Source organism: Hylobates moloch, unplaced genomic scaffold (genome assembly GCF_009828535.3).
Source record: "Hylobates moloch isolate HMO894 unplaced genomic scaffold, HMol_V3 SCAFFOLD_1, whole genome shotgun sequence".
Lineage (NCBI taxonomy): Eukaryota > Metazoa > Chordata > Mammalia > Primates > Hylobatidae > Hylobates > Hylobates moloch.
Genome location: NW_026652276.1, coordinates 52,460,795 through 52,477,704, shown reverse-complemented (window position 1 = coordinate 52,477,704; position 16,910 = coordinate 52,460,795). Strand labels below are relative to the sequence as shown.

The 16,910-nt window shown below is 34.5% G+C and overlaps 1 protein-coding gene across 6 annotated transcripts in view; it reads left to right on the top strand.

Moving 5' to 3' along the window:
• Positions 1-16,910, top strand: part of PMS1 (PMS1 homolog 1, mismatch repair system component) — a 101,277-nt gene that overhangs the window by 76,053 nt on the left and 8,314 nt on the right. For 4 of the 6 annotated variants that reach the window (XM_032755155.2, XM_032755157.2, XM_032755158.2 and 1 more), the window contains 4 exons: positions 318-461; positions 617-1,506; positions 9,998-10,477; positions 14,039-14,169. In XM_032755155.2, coding sequence (XP_032611046.1) covers positions 318-461; positions 617-1,506; positions 9,998-10,477; positions 14,039-14,169 — 1,645 coding nt within the window. Of the gene's footprint in view, positions 1-317; positions 462-616; positions 1,507-9,997; positions 10,478-14,038; positions 14,170-16,910 lie in introns of those variants that run through there. The other 2 variants (XM_058440287.1, XM_058440280.1) reach the window with 2 other exon arrangements.

The window sequence follows — 16,910 nt, the reverse complement described above, 5'->3', positions numbered from 1 at the left end:
TCTCCTGCCTCATCCTCCCAAATATCTGGGATTACAGGTTCCTGCCACTATGCCTGGCTAATTTTTGTACTTTTTAGTAGAGACGGGGTTTCATCACGTTGGCCAGGCTGGTCTTGAACTCCTAACCTCAAGTGATCCCCCCACCTTGGCCTCCCAAAATGTTGGGATCCCAGGCATGAGCCACTGTGCCCAGCCATGATAATGCTTTTCCTAATAAGCAGTTGCATCTACTCAATTTCTCAGTTGAATTTGCTGGGTTTTATTGTACTTTTTAATTACATATTATTTTTTCTTTTATTTATTACATGTATTTCTAGTTAATCCGACATCATTACAATCTGAAATGCCTAAAGGAATCTACTCGTTTGTATCCTATTTTCTTTCTGAAAATCGATGTTCCTACAGCTGATGTTGATGTCAATTTAACACCAGATAAAAGTCAAGTATTATTACAAAATAAGGTAACTTTTCAGATAATTTTTTCTTATGCTATTTATAAACATATATTACTGTTTTCATATAAAAAAGATTTGTTTATGTTTATCTTTTTTATTATTTAAAATCTTGTCCATTATTTTCATAATTTCCCCTAACATTTGTTAATTTGTATTTTTAGGAATCTGTTTTAATTGCTCTTGAAAATCTGATGACGACTTGTTATGGACCATTACCTAGTACAAATTCTTATGAAAATAATAAAACAGATGTTTCCGCAGCTGACATTGTTCTTAGTAAAACAGCAGAAACAGATGTGCTTTTTAATAAAATGGAATCATCTGGAAAGAATTATTCAAATGTTGATACTTCAATCATTCCATTCCAAAATGATATGCATAATGATGAATCTGGAAAGAACGCTGATGATTGTTTAAAGCACCAGATAAGTGTTGGTGACTTTGGTTATGGTCATTGTAGTAGTGAAATTTCTAACATTGATAAAAACACTAAGAATGCATTTCAAGACATTTCAATGAGTAATGTATCACGGGAGAACACTCAGACGGAATATAGTAAAACTTGTTTTATGGGTTCCGTTAAGCACACCCAGTCAGAAAATGGCAATAAAGACCATATAGATGAGAGTGGGGAAAATGAGGAAGAAGCAGGTCTTGAAAACTCTTTGGAAATTTCTGCAGATGAGTGGAGCAGGGGAAATATACTTAAAAATTCAGTGGGAGAGAATATTGAACCTGTGAAAATTTTAGTGCCTGAAAAAAGTTTACCATGTAAAGTAAGTAATAATAATTATCCAAGCCCTGAACAAACGAATCTTAATGAAGATCCATGTAACAAAAAATCAAATGTAATAGATAATAAATCCGGAAAAGTTACAGCTTATGATTTACTTAGCAATCGAGTAATCAAGAAACCCATGTCAGCAAGTGCTCTTTTTGTTCAAGATCATCGTCCTCAGTTTCTCATAGAAAATCCTAAGACTAGTTTAGAGGATGCAACACTACAAATTGAAGAACTGTGGAAGACATTGAGTGAAGAGGAAAAACTGAAGTAAGTTTCCAGAGCTTGCATGTGACCTGAATGTTCAGTTATTTCCATTCTATATGACTCACTGTTTAAAAAGAATTTTTTTTCACTTCTTATTTATGGAAAAGCAGATCGGAAAATACCTTTGGCTTGGATAGAGTACCTTTTTTGGTAACGCTTTTTTTTTCTGCTAATTTAGGTTTTTTATTGGGGTGGGGGCTTGTATTATTTTGTTTTTTTGTTTAAGCCTTAACTGCTTTCTGATTTATTAAGCTTTTTGCTAAAGGTTTTCCATTCATCTTCTCAATTTCAAACCACCATTTATCTTCTATTTTTTTGTTTTATGTTTAATAACTTTCCTGTTGTAGAACTTTTTAAAAAGCTTTTGCATTGGAACAGTTGTAACTGGTGTTTTTCATATCTTAACTATTCCCTTTCTTAAATTGGTCTCCAAAATATGTAATACAACACAAAAAATTTTGTATTATTGGCAGTTCAATTTAGTGTTGTTCATTTATACTGTTTCTATTCAGTATAACTTAAGGCTTGCTTCTAAGGTGTATTATTTATTATAACTTATAAACTATAGTGGGTATTTTTATTATGTAAATAGGTGATTTGATCTGTCTTTGATTAAAATAGTACTTGCCATATTTAAATTAGATTTTCTGAATAAACGTTCCAAAATAATATGATGAATGTTTTTAATTGACTTAGACACTTAATATAAACACAAAATATGTTCTGGTGATCTAACCCAGCAGAAAATGAGTGTGAAATTATACCTTCAATCATATACAGGTATCTAAGTATCTCAATATTATGTCAAATGTGTGGAAAAAATTTTAAACGTAATCCATCATCTGGAGTTTATATTTGGTGATAAACCACCTAGATACTTGACCAATTTTTTTTTCATTCTTTCCTTAGCTTATTCAGTCTTATAAAAACAATATCAATTTAAAATGATAAAGACCACTATTAACACCAAAATGAAAAGCCTCCATAAAGCTTTTCTCTTCAGCCTTTTTTTGTCATCTTCTTTTTTTAAGTGGGAATGGTTATTGTATTTTGTTCTTTTGGAAATATCCACAAAAGTAGACATTTTGAAGTATAAAGCCATTACCCCATTTCACCACCCATCATCTCATAGTCAGTCCTATTAGTCCTGTTTCTTCTGTACTTCCATTCACTTTCATTCCCTTTCTTTATTATTCTGAAGCAAATCGTAGGCATATCATCTATTTCAGGATGTATCTCTAAGAGATAAAGATACTCATATTTTAAACATAACCATAATACAATTGTCATAACTTTTTTAAAGGTATAGATTCCTTAATATATCAAATACTCAGTGTTCAAACTTATAATTGTTTCATAAATGTCAGATTTTTAAAGATTTGTTTTGAATTATGATGCAAATAAGGTTCACACAATGGTGATTGTCTTTAGTTTTACCCAAATGACACAACTATGCAGTTTAAAGGTGAGGGGACTTAACTTTTAAATATAGTAAGCCCACAAAAGTTGAATTGCATTGCCCAGGGAAATGAACTGAGAATTGTCTGAGAATAGGAAAAAACCATAGATGTTTCAAGTTCTCATGGAAATAGGGACAGTGTGCAAGCTTATGATGGAAACTTATCTTGCTGACTGTTCCTTTGCAGCCTCACAACAGCAGGTATCATTCCAGTTGCCTTTTGGGGAATGTCTGCATTGTTTCTCCTTGTGGGTCCCAAGGTGTCAGGTTACTAGGATTATGATTAATAGGCCTCATCTAAAAATCCATTTACCATCAATTACCGGAATATTCCAGGTAATATTCTGGAATCAAGCTTACTTTCTCTCACATTGCCATAAAGTAGACAAAAGAGGCATTGATGGTCAAGACCTCTGAAGCTTCACCTGGGTTCTAATCACAGTTCTTTGTTAGCTTTGTATTAAAAAGTGTGGACAGTCTCTCATGGAGTGTTGTGAGGATTAAATAAGAATTGTGTGTTATGATACAAGATGAATTACTAACACATAGTAAATGATTGCTCACAATGTCAATATGATCAGTTTTTAATCTATGAAAGGGAATTTTTCTGTTGAGAACATTTCTCATTTGTTGAGTCAAGATTAAATTGAATTTGGAGGCCAGAAATAGAAACCTATGAAGAAAATATAGGTATCTTGGGATCAGAGTTCTAATTGTATGTCACAGAATGATGTGTTAGAACCTTTCAGAGCCAGGGGTCCTGGGACCATGATCAGCTGAGTCTAGTAGCATCATGATTAGTGAGAAGGTAGAGCAAAAATGATATAACACCCAAGAATCATACTAGCTACCATTTCTCTCCCTGCTTTATCTTGGAGTTCTTTCCATGATCCTAAATTCTCTAAGGTATATTAAGAGATATGAGAGTAGACTCCTCTTCTGTAGACCTTCAGTCCATCCTTTTTTTCCTTCTTTTTTTCTTCCTTTTTTCCTTTTCCTTTCTTCTTCTCTCCATCCCTATTTCCCTTCTTTCAACTAGGAAATATTAAGGGTTTTCTGCATGTAAGGCCTGAGGTACTCTAGCTAGTCACAAATAAAACATACTTTCCCAACTCATGAATGGTGAAGGCTAGTAAGGAAGATTCAGTTAAACAAGAATGTGATGAGCTTTAAGATACAAGTTTTAAATATGAAGAACTAGGGGAAAATTTGGCAGTTGGACTTAATATTATCTGTGGAACAGGTAATGCTTCCCTGCATAGAAATTAACCAGAAAGATTTTAGGGAATTTTGTAGGTTGGAGGAACAGTATATGAGAAGGCCCAGAAGCTAGAAGGAACATGGTGTTATTAAGGAAATAAGATTCTATGACAGGAACAGAATATGAGGGAGTATGTGTAAAGAAAGTTGGGGGAAGGTGGGAGATGGATAATGGAAGGTTCTCAAAGCTATAACAAAGAGTTTGAATAAGGAGTAGGATCAGGATTGTTCAGTTTTTTGATGAGAGCTTGAGACAGATTTTGGAGTCAGGGAGTTACTGACATTGTTTTAGTTCTTCCTTTCTGGAGTTTTCTTGTCTTTTGTTTTTTTCCTTCCTCGCCTTCCTTCTAGTGGATTAAAATCCAGATTTGGGCCATGTGCCCTACCACTGGGGTCTCACTCAGTTGACGTTAGCTTGAACTTTTCATTTGCAGTAGTTATGAGTATATTACTATTTAAACTAAAAAAAAATTGCAATTAGGGTATTATGAAAATGATAAACTTTTAACTAAATGCAGTGTTTAGTCACAAGAACATTATTTGAATTGACTTCTGGTCAAATCAGGATTAATATTTTCCATTCAAGTTACTAAATCCCCTCTTGACATTAAGTACAACAGTAGCAGCTGCTTTTACTTAACATTTACTTAATATTCCTTTGGACATAACTTTTTATATTTTTGAAAGATGAGTACCGTATGTGAAAATTTGCACATTATAATTAATTACAAATGGTGACCTTTGTTTTGAATTCATTTTACCACTGCACAGGAAAAATCTTTAATTTGAATATCTGAGTGCTAAAAATGCTATTTTTAGGACCTGTTGAAAGTAAACTATTGAAAATCATGTGTTTTATATAGCTAATCCAGAACCTCAGATTCTAAGTAGAAAATAACTTTAAAATTGTGAATATGGCAAGGTAAGTAACCAAAGGAGCATAGTTTACAATGAAATAAGGTCTTTTTTTTAACAATCTTATTCAGGTAACATTTCTTCATTCAGCAGACAGGTACTGAGCACAAACTCATGCCATGCTGTGATCTCCTGTCTTTTAAATCTCACCTTTAACAGCGCTGTTCTCTCAATAATATTTTTATTTCTTCACATTCCATATTTTTCCTTGAGATTATTATATGCATATAATGAAATTCAGTTAGTGTTTTAAGAGTATGAGACTAGAAATAACCTTAATTCTGTAGTCCCAAGTTTAAAACTTTCTTAAAAAGTAATCTTTTAGCAAAGTTACTTAATTTCCAACCATTACTCGCCCCTTTGTTTTGAGATTTGTGTTTCTTGGTAGAAAATAATGAGAGCAAAACATTTATCACCATTTACTCTGTGCTAAGTAATATTAAGTACTTGGCACACTTTAACTCATTTCTTACAACAAAACTGAAGTAGATGTATATTATCCATATGTTACAGTTGAGCATGAGACACAGAAAGATTAGATAATTTTCATAGGTTTACAGAACTACTAAGTGGCAGAACCAAGCCAGGATGTCTTCAGAGTCTGTGTTACTAATCACCACACTTTGCTGAACAAATAACAGTAGTTTCCAATTCTGGGTATGTACTGGAATCACCTGTGGAGCTTTGTGAAAATAGCTGCCCAATCTCAACCTAGGCCTAGAGAATTAGAAGCTCTGAGGGTGGGATCCAGGTATCACTTTTTAAGAAAAGGGGTGACATAACCACTGTGGTAGGTCTTTGGTCCCAGAAGTTTCATTTTTCTCATATTGTTGACAGATCTCTTAACTTTCTACCCAGTGTAATTTTTTTTTTAATTCTTGAGTTCTTAGAATCTATCCAGTATAATTTTTCAAACATCCATTATCTTTTACCTTTGAAATTGAGTTAAATTAGATGGTTTAGGTGTGTTTAGTTTATCCAAATTTATCTTTTCATTGATGACTAAAATGAGAATTAAATTAACAATTAGCTAATCACATACTTTCTGTTTTGTGATTATTGTAGTGACTGTAATTTCACTAGCAGTTACTAAATGAAGTATTATATACATAAATTTTCTTTAATGTTGTTCAGGAAATTGTTTATTCCATGTTGATGTTAAAGCAGATATATAAGGAACTCTTCAGATCTGGAATCGATCCATTTCTTTATTCATCCTCTCTTTTTCTGATTGTTTGTGGCCCAACACTTTCTTAAATGGTTTTTTTAACTGGGTAAAATTTACCTAATGTGAATTGCAGAGATGTTAATGGTGTAATTTGATGCATTTTCATACACGTGTACACACACATAAACATCACCCCAAACAAAATAGAGAACATCTCCATCATCCCAGAATGGTTCCTCATGCCACCTCTCAGCCAGTCTCCACAGGCAGCCACTCTTTTGAGTTTTGTTACACTAGTTTGGTTTTGCCAGTACTTGAACTTCACATATGTATAAAATCATGTGATATATACTCTTTCATATCTGGCTTCTTACCCTCAACAAAAATATTTTTGTGGCTCATCCGTGTTGTTGAATCTATGTGTAGTAATTTTCTTTTAATCAAAAAATAATATTCAGTTGTATAAATATACCAAAATTTGTTTAATCAGTCTCCAGTTGATGGACATTTGAGTTGTTTCCAGTTTGGGGCTATTATGAGTAAAATTATGTTGTTTACTTTCCAAATATTTGGGGCTGTTCCAGATATTTTATTACTAATTTAAGAGTTTCATGGATAGAGAAAATGCTAAGTTAGATTTCAATCTTTTGAAAAGTAATGAGAATTAAAGCCCAGTATATATGTTCTGTCTTGACAAATGTTCCATGTTCACTTAAAAAGAATCAGGATTCTGCAGTTGCTAGATGGTAGTGTTCCAAAATGCCAGTTAATTCTTAAGTAGTTGATAATATTGCTAAAATCTTCTATAGCTTTGAGGATTTTTTTTTTTTTTTTTTTTTTTTGAGGAGGATCTCTAGTTCTGTCAGTTACTGAGGGAGGAGTATATACTGTTGCAACTCTGGCTTCTTATGCTTACTATTTGCATGGTATATCTTTTTTTCAGTCTTGTAGACTATCTTCGTCTTTATATTTAAAGTGTAGACAAAGTTGGTTGTTACTTTTTAAATTCAGTTCGATAATCTTTGCCTTTGAATTGCAATATTTAGTCTATGTAATATAATAATTGATATGGTTGGGTTTAGGTCTGCCATTTTCCTATTTTCTGTTTGTCCTATCTCTATTTTGTTCTTTTGTTCCTCCTTTTTGGGGGGAGAGGAGCCCTTTAGGGTTAAAAGAATATATTTCAGTATCTAATTTTAATTTCTTTATTGAGTTTCCATTAGTTTTTGCTTTGGTGATTACATTATGCATCCTTATAATCTACTTGAAGTCAATAAAATGTAAAAACCCTGTAAGTATAATTTCACTTATATTTGGTGTCACTCTCCTTAATTGCGACATATACTGACAACTAATTCTCATCTTGATCTGAAAACATCTATTTCATCTTCATTTTTGAAGGACTTTTTTTTTTTAATGATATAGCCAAATTCTGGGTTCTTTTGCCACTTAAAAGATTTCACTGTTGGCCAGGCGCGGTGGCTCATGCCTGTAATCCCAGCACTTTGGGAGGCCAAGGCAAGTGGATCACCTGAAGTCAGAAGTTTGAGACCAGCCTGGCCAACATGGCGAAACCCCGTCTCTACTAAAAATACAAAATTAACCGGGGGTGGTGGTGCACCCCTCTAATCCCAGCTACTCCGGAGGCTGAGGCAGGAGAATCACTTAGAACCTGCGAGGCAGAGGTTGCAGTGAGCTGAAATCGTGCCACTGCACTCCAGCCTGGGAGACAGACTCTGTCTGAAAAAAAGAAAAAGATTTCACTGTCATCTGGCTCTGCATTGCTCTTTACGATATCCATTATTTTTGCTGTTTCCTATTTGTACTGTTTTCTTCCTCTTTATTTTCAGGATTTTATCTTAATCTTTGGTTTTCAGCAGTTAAATCTAATATACCTACCTGTGAATTTCTTTGCATTTATTCTCTTTGGAGGTTTGCTAACCTTCTTGCATCTGTAAGTTGTATTTCTCCAAATTTGCTGATTATCAACCCTAATTTCTTCACATTTTATTTTCTTTCCCAGTTTTCCATTGTTTATCTGGGACTCCAGTGACATATATATTAGATTGTTTGTTTAGCCTTAGGTCACTGCAATGCTTTTCCAGTTGTCTTCACTTTTCTGTGAAAACACCACATTTTATCATTTCTATTGATCTGTCTTGAACTTTACTGACCCTTTCTTTTGCCATCTTTTATCTGCTGTTAAACCTACCCGGTGAATATTTAATTTCTAATATTGTATTTTTTAGGTCTAGAATTTCCATTGTATTTTCTTTATAATTTCCACTAATCTGCTGAGATTCCCCCTTCTATTTTCTCATTATGATACTCTTTTAAGACCTTAAACATTTATTAAACCTGTTTTTAAGTGGTTTTTTGGTAATCTTGACATTTGGATCATCTTGAGGTTGGCTTCTACTGACCACTTTTTCTTTTGACCATCACTCTCATTTTCCTGTTTTGTTAGAGTGATAACTTTTGATTGTATAGCGGGCATTGTGGATGATATGTTTAAAACTCTGGATTCTGTTATCTTCTTCTGAAAAGTGCTGATTTTTGTTCTACCAGGTATTTAAATTACACAGATCACCTTCAGCTTGTAGAGGTTTTGTTTTATACTTTGTTAGGGAGAAGCTGTTTCAATTTTGTTCTTGGTCTCAGGGCGACTTCCTTAGTTTAGGACGTAGGTTTTTTATCCTAAGATGTGGCCCTCTTCCAGTTTTAATTGAAAGCCCAAAGTGTTTACCAGGCCATGAAACTGTGGAATTCAGATGCCAAACTTTGTTTCCCTGCAATGGGCAGCAGCTGAAATCTCTGTTCAGCTCATTTAGCCTTCTAATGGTTGTTTTTCTTTGGGTTCCCACACATGGAATTTTCTGGCATTTTCTTTCTCAATTTTCAGTTGTTCTGGAAGCAGACAGCTCTGTGTCCTGGTGACTCAGGCTAATAAGAGTGCAACTTTCTGACTGAGTTCTGACCACCCTGCTCCCCGTTAATACTGAGGACTGCCCTCTGGTTAAAAGTCCTATAAATGTGGGTCTCTGGCTCTTTTTTTCACCCCCCCAAGGAGTGAATCCATTCTAGTTTCTTCCTGCTTTTGGCTGTTCTTCAGTGACTACTTTAAATAATTGAGGGGTTTTTTGTTTGTTTGTTTGTGTGTTTGTTGTTGTTGTTTTTTCTTTTTGGGTTTTTTTTTGTTTGTTTGTTTTGTTTTTTTTTTTGAGACAGAGTCTTGCTCTGTTGCCCAGGCTGGAGTGCAGTGGCGCGATCTCAGCTCATTGCAACTTCTGCCTCCTGGGTTCAAGCAATTCTCATGCTTCAGCCTTCTGAGTAGCTGGGACTACAGGTGCACACCAACATGCCTGGCTAACTTTTGTGTTTTTAGTAGAGACAGTGTTTTGCCATTTTGGCCAGGCTAGTCTTGAACTCCTGACCTCAGGTAATCTGCCCACCTCGGCCTCCCAAAATGCTGGGATTACAGGTGTGAACCACCACCATGCCCGGCCAATAATTTATTTTTATATTTTGTTCAGTGTTTGTCATAGTTATATGCAGGAGAGTTAGTCTAATACATGTTCCTTTGTCATTACTATACCTGGAACACCAGTTCTTTATTTTTATAAAATTTACTTCAGATGGTTAATGTATTTCTGATTATGATCTCATTAGTTCTATTTTATTTCTATTCATAGATATGAAGAGAAGGCTACTAAAGACTTGGAACGATACAATAGTCAAATGAAGAGAGCCATTGAACAGGAGTCACAAATATTAAAAGATGGCAAAAAAAAGATAAAACCCACCAGCGCATGGAATTTGGCCCAGAAGCACAAGTTGAAAACCTCATTATCTAATCAACCAAAACTTGATGAACTCCTTCAGTCCCAAACTGAAAAAAGGAGTCAAAATATTAAAATGGTACAGATCCCCTTTTCTATGAAAAACTTAAAAATAAATTTTAAGAAACAAAACAAAGTTGACTTAGAAGAGAAGGATGAACCTTGCTTGATCCACAGTCTCAGGTTTCCTGATGCATGGCTAATGACATCCAAAACAGAGGTAATGTTATTAAATCCATATAGAGTAGAAGAAGCCCTGCTATTTAAAAGACTTCTTGAGAATCATAAACTTCCTGCAGAGCCAGTGGAAAAGCCAATTATGTTAACAGAGAGGTATGATGATACAATACTTTTTAAATGTGAAAATATTTATTATAATAGTTCATACTAGATTAAAATTGAAGGTAGAAGGTTGGGAATGTTTCCTAGTAAGGATTAGTGGTATTTATTTATTTTAATCTTTTAAAAATTTGATTTCTGGGCCAGGCGTGGTAGCTCACGCCTGTAATCCCAGCACTTTGGGAGGCCAAGGTGGGTGGATCACGAGGTCAGGAGTTTGAGACCAGCCTGGCCAACATAGTGAAACCCTGTCTCTACTAAAAATACAAAAGTTAGCTGGGTGTGGTGGCACACACCTGTAGTCCCAGCTACTTGGGAGGCTGAGGCAGGAGAATTGCTTGAACCTGGGAGGTGGAGGTTGCATTGAGCTGAGACGCAGCCATTGCACTCCAGCCTGGGTGACAAAGCAAGAGTCTGTCTCAGAAAAAAAAAAAAAAAAAAATATATATATATATATATGTGTGTGTGTGTATATATATGTGTGTGTGTGTGTGTATATATGTATATATATATATTTGATTTCTAATCTTTAATGGAATTGTTTATAAATACTATCAGAATACTCTAGATAGTTCCCTTTACATTTAGTAAGTATGAAGCTCATTTCTCTTGTACATTAGTGACTTCTAGAGTAATTTTGAAGTTAGACTGCCATGTCTTTATTCCATTATGTACTCATTGTTTTAACATTTTCAAACACATAATAAAATAGAAGTATACGATGCATACCTTAATCAGTAATTATCCAAGACTTTGCCACATTTGCTTTACCTTTCTGTACAGTATATACACGTACATTTTCTTTCCTTCACCAAAGTAGTTTAGAACAATTCCCCCTCCTATATCTTTCAATATCTCTCTCTCAAAAAATGGCTGTTTTCTCACCTAACGACAATACCTTTTTCATACCTTAAATAATAATAATTCCTTGGAATTGTTCCTTATTATCTCAAAATACCTTTTTTCCAGTTTTTTAAAAAATTTATATTTAATTTGTATCTAAACAAGATCCACATACTACATTTGGTTATCTTGTTTATATATCTTAAAAATCACTCTATTATTGTAGATTCTGAGTCATTTGTTCAGTGGAATGTTCTATTGTCTGTATTTGCTTTCTTATGGTGTTCAACTTCTCTCCCCCATGTTTAATTGGGGGTTAGCTCAGGAGGGCTGAATAGATTTAGATTCTATTTTCTGATGAATCTACTTAATAGATTGGCTATGTGCTTCATATTTCATCACATCAAAAGGCACTGTCACTAGGTTCAGCTAATGACAGCCTGTCTTTCACTGGAAAGTTTCCCATCAACTTTTCCATGCAATGGTGCCAATCATTGATGATTTTTGCCTGAAATAATTTTATTATTGGTTGTAATATAGGGTATTTCCTTTTCCTATTCTATATGAGCAAATTGCTTTCTGTAAAAATGAATAACCTTGAATGACAAAGCCTGGGGAGACAAAAAAAATAAAGATTAAAAAATAAATAATGACTAACCTATTAACATTTCCCTTTTTTAACTTAATATTTCTTTTTCAGTCAGACACAGGTAGAAGAGAATCATGACAAAAATAATAAAAACCTGAAGTTTAAAAAGATAATTTGTTCCCTAGGACACATCGTTAGATAACTCTTGTTTCAGAACTTCCAAGAATAAAGCAGAAATCATTTATAAAATGTGTTAAAACTCTTGTTAAAGACACTGCCATCATTGGAGGAGAAAAAAACAGGGACAGAACACAGAAAAACATCTGTTAAGTCTGTCTTTTTAAATAAGGAAACAGCAACCACATTAACCAAAATCCAGTATCTTTCATAGTATTCTCTTGAGATTGGCTTAGGAAACTGTCAGGAGCAATTAGAAAATAGTGTCTTAGGCTACATTCAAACAGTTTAAACACCTGATAGTGCTTTTCTCTTTCTTCCCTAAAAAAGAGCTAGGGTACATCTGAATTTTTAGACTTGACTGCTTTTCTGAATGGCATTTGTAAACTTCATTTAAATTTCAAAAATCTTTTTGTGCTTTTTCAAATTATAGGTTTTAAAAAATATTTTTCTATGTGATGTTCTGTTCTTCAAAAAACAAATACATTAAAAACTATTATTGTGGGACCATATTGTCCTGAAAAAAATCTTTCTTAATTGAGCATAAACAGGAATAAAGATTAATTCAAAATAGTTTTTCCTCCTTCTTTTGGAATGTGGCATCCCCATCACAGTTAATGATGTAAGTTTTTCAAAACTGAGTCAGGGACTAATTTATCCCACAATGCGACAATGTGGGTAGGGTAATTGTAGGTTGGGCTCAGTTTTCTTGCCAGAGTTCTAATGCTGTTTGTGTAACTTACCTCTAAATGGAATAATTTAGGTATCTATAAAGTAAGGCCTCAGTAATAATAACCTTAATGATGGTTAATATTTATTGAACATTTACTGTATCATAGGAATTTGGCAAAGCTTTTTCATGATCTTCACATCAACTTTATGAGGGAGATAATATCCACATTTTATAGCTGAGGAAACTGAAATGTAATGGTTAAATAACTTACCTAGGCTCACACAGACAGTAAATAAGCCGTATGTCCAAGATTACAATCTAGACAGTTTAACTGTGGAGCCTGCACCATTAATTGCTATGCAGTATCATAATCATCACCACCACCACCATCCCTACTGTCTCTCAGATCGATTTTTAGGATATTGGTTAGATGAAACAGAGTAAATGGAATATATAGCCAAAGCTCTCTTCTCTATAATATCAGCTCTCACAGCCATTGGGGTCTTCAACCATTCAGAGCTGATAAGCAAAGACATCAGTGTACTGGAACACAGAACAGTGACTTGCATACATACCTAGGACAATATCTGCCACAGGGTAGGCACTCAAATATTCACTGAAGGAGTGGCAAAATGGTAACTATTCACATTAACCCCTGCAGACACCTTTTTGCAATGACTATAACGCATCTTGACCAAGCCTAAAACCAATATGTGTGGTTGATTTGTACCCTCGATAATCTTTGGCTTCCTCAAGTTTTGCACCACTCAGAATCATTTCATATACCACCTTTGGCAAACATGCCAGACCTGCAGTAGACTGAAGGAAGCTCTAAATTGATTAATTTATTAGTTCCTAGAAGAAAGAGATTACACGTTTATCTTTTTGTTACAGAAGAAACTTTGAATAGCAATTGAAAATTTGGCAGGGTGGACCACCTAACTTGACAGTGTATTATTGTGTCTGTTTTAAAGGAATAAGATGGAATTATTTATAAAGTTTTCATTTGTATTTGAGCCATTTTTAAAATTTCACATTCAATTTGTAACATTCTAGAAGACAGATTGTCTTCTTTCTGTATACTGTGTGCAGTAGGTATTTTATAAAATATTAACAGAAATGTAAAACAGTGGTTTTTCATAGGGCTACTTATACCTTTGTATTTTGGTTAATGATGATAACATTTGTCAAAGGGCCTTAGGATTAACTTTTTCCCATAAACCCTCTTATTTTGTGTTTTTAATAAGTTAAAGGGCCATAATTTCTTTTTCAGTCTTTTTAATGGATCTCATTATTTAGACGTTTTATATAAAATGACAGCAGATGACCAAAGATACAGTGGATCAACTTACCTGTCTGATCCTCGTCTTACAGCGAATGGTTTCAAGATAAAATTGATACCAGGTATGATAGTGTGGTTTAATATTTTCTGATCTGGAAAAATTAGTCTTGTTCTAAGAGTTACATTTGGGTTTCATGATTTACAGATATGGTGGTATATTTTTGTCTCACTATAAGTACAGTGTCAGCTATGTTAAAACATTTATTTCAAAACATCACCTCTGCCTGAAACAAGCCAGTTTGGCATCTCTTTCAGTCCGATGCTTTGCATTTGCATTTTCATAACTAATCAAATAGTTTTATTGTAATTTTTGTCATCCTTTCACACCATATTCCAACTGCCTGCTTTGTTTAAATTATTAAAATACTCCTTTAGATGATAAAACAGAAACATGTAGGATATTGGAATTGCCTAACAAAAATGGACATCTTTGCTTTTTAAAAAGCATTTGCTTGTTTTGCCAATTTGACGTGTAACATCAGCAGTTGTACTATACGGAGAATGGATGATTTGGTTCCATGGCTTTGCTAAAAGACTGATAACCCTCTTTGCTCAGTATGGAAATTCATTGGGTGGATTTAAAAAGAAAAAAGAAAATCCATCTGGCTAGAGACTTCAGTTTTCTTGGCTGGCCCCTTCTCTGTTCTTTTATAGTTTCCATACTCAACTGCCTTCTGCCCTACCTTCTGTTACTTTCTCTTCATCTGGTATCAAAGAGGTACAGTGGAACCATGAGGAAGGACTCCACTGTCTCCCTTCCTGCCTCTAAACTTGTCATGCCCAAAGTATAGAAAAACAGAGCTCAACCAAAATAGTGTTTGAAGATTTTTAAAGGAATGCTTTACTGAGATATGAAAATAAGTAAAAACAATGTACAAAAGCATGGAGCTGGGTATATACAGAAAATACTTTGGTGTCCCAAACATAAACTAATTTTACTTGATTTTTGTGATTTTTAAGGATACCTAACCTAAGCTTCTTATCTCCTACCTCAATTCTATTAGTCCAAATCCCAGCACTGCCATTTAAAAACAATGTGTTTTGGGGAAAGTCACCTGGCCTCACTGTGTCTTCATTGATAACAACTAATAATTATTGAATAATTATTAAGTACAAGGCACTATTCTAAGTATTAAATGTATTAATTTAATCTCCCTAATATCCTTGTAAAGTAGGTTCTATTACTGTCCCCATTTTACAGATGGAAAAATTGAGGCACAGAAGTTAAGTTTGCTCAAGGGGACACAGTTATTGGTAAAACCAGAATTTGAACCTAGGCAATCTGCCTTTAAAGCCTAGCTCTTAACTCGTTTATTATATTGACTTCCTGTCAAAATTTAGATATTTACTCCAGGAAGTATTGGTGAGCATTAACCAAGGTAACAATTAAATAGGTGAGCATGGTACTTGGCAATGGGAGATGCTCACATACTCTCTTTTCTTACCATCCTTCAGCCCTCTTTAGCAGGCTTGCAGTCATCTGTTTTAGTCTTCCTAGAAATATTTCTTCCTCAGGGTCCCTGGCATCTTAAAATTTATGTGAAGTGAATTTACTTGAAGCAAGGGATAGCTGGGGATATATGTGTTTTATTCTCAACTTAATCTGTTTCTCTAATTATATGGCATTGGTGGCAGGTACCGGTTTTTTCATGAAAGATATTAAACAGGCCAGGCACGGTGGCTCATGCCTGTAATCCTAGCACTTTGGGAGGCCGAGGCGGGTGGATCACCTGAGGTCGGGAGTTCAAGACCAGCCTGGCCAAGATGGCGAAACCCTGTCTCTACTACAAAATACAAAAATTAGCTGGGCATGATGGCAGGTGCCTATGATCCCAGCTACTCAGGAAGCTGAGGCAGGAGAATTGCTTGAACCCAGGAGGCGGAGGTTGCAGTGAGCCAAGATCGCCACTGGACTCCAGCCTGCGTGACCGAGTGAGACTCTATCTAAAAAAAAAGAAACAAAGATGTTAAACTGCAGGTTGTTGTTGTTTTAAGGGTAACTGTCCTTTCTTACTTCCCACTCAATTCCAAGAGCATTTTTTTTGAGCTACCCAGTAAGTTTATATCTGACAGATGCTTTCAGCTCTTAGCTTATAAGTAGTATTTTTAAAATCTTATTGAATGCTTAATACTTTCCATAGCATCAAAGATGCAAAAATGATTAAGTTACCTGTAAACTGACTTGATTTGATTGGAATTAACTTTACTTAGATTATCATAAGCATTATTTCCCTTGTCAATAACAGAGCAAGTTAAAGATATTTATGTTTTCTTTCTTCATTTCTTTGTTTTTTTATTTTTTTAATTAGGTTGTATTTTCTTAACAGTTCTGTCTTGTGAGAGTATTGTTGTATTTTACTAACTTTGAATCAACAGTTTGCCTGTAGTCATGGTACTTCTTTGGATAAGGATAAAAGCATTTGAAAGAGAAGAATACATCTGGCTTTGAGAGAGAAGATTCTCAGTGTGACTCTTAAGAACTTTGCATGCTACTGCTCAATGAAATAAAAGAGGATACAAACAAATGGAAGAACATTCCATGCTCATGGGCTAGAAGAATCAATGTCATGAAAATGGCCATACTGCCCAAGGTAATTTATAGATTCAATGCCATCCCCATCAAGCTACCAATGACTTTCTTCACAGAATTGGAAAAAACTATTTTAAAGTTCATATGGAACCAAAAAAGAGCCCGCATCGCCAAGTCAATCCTAAGCCAAAAGAACAAAGCTGGAGGCATCACACTACCTGACTTCAAACTATACTACAAGGCTACAGTAACCAAAACAGCATGGTACTGGTA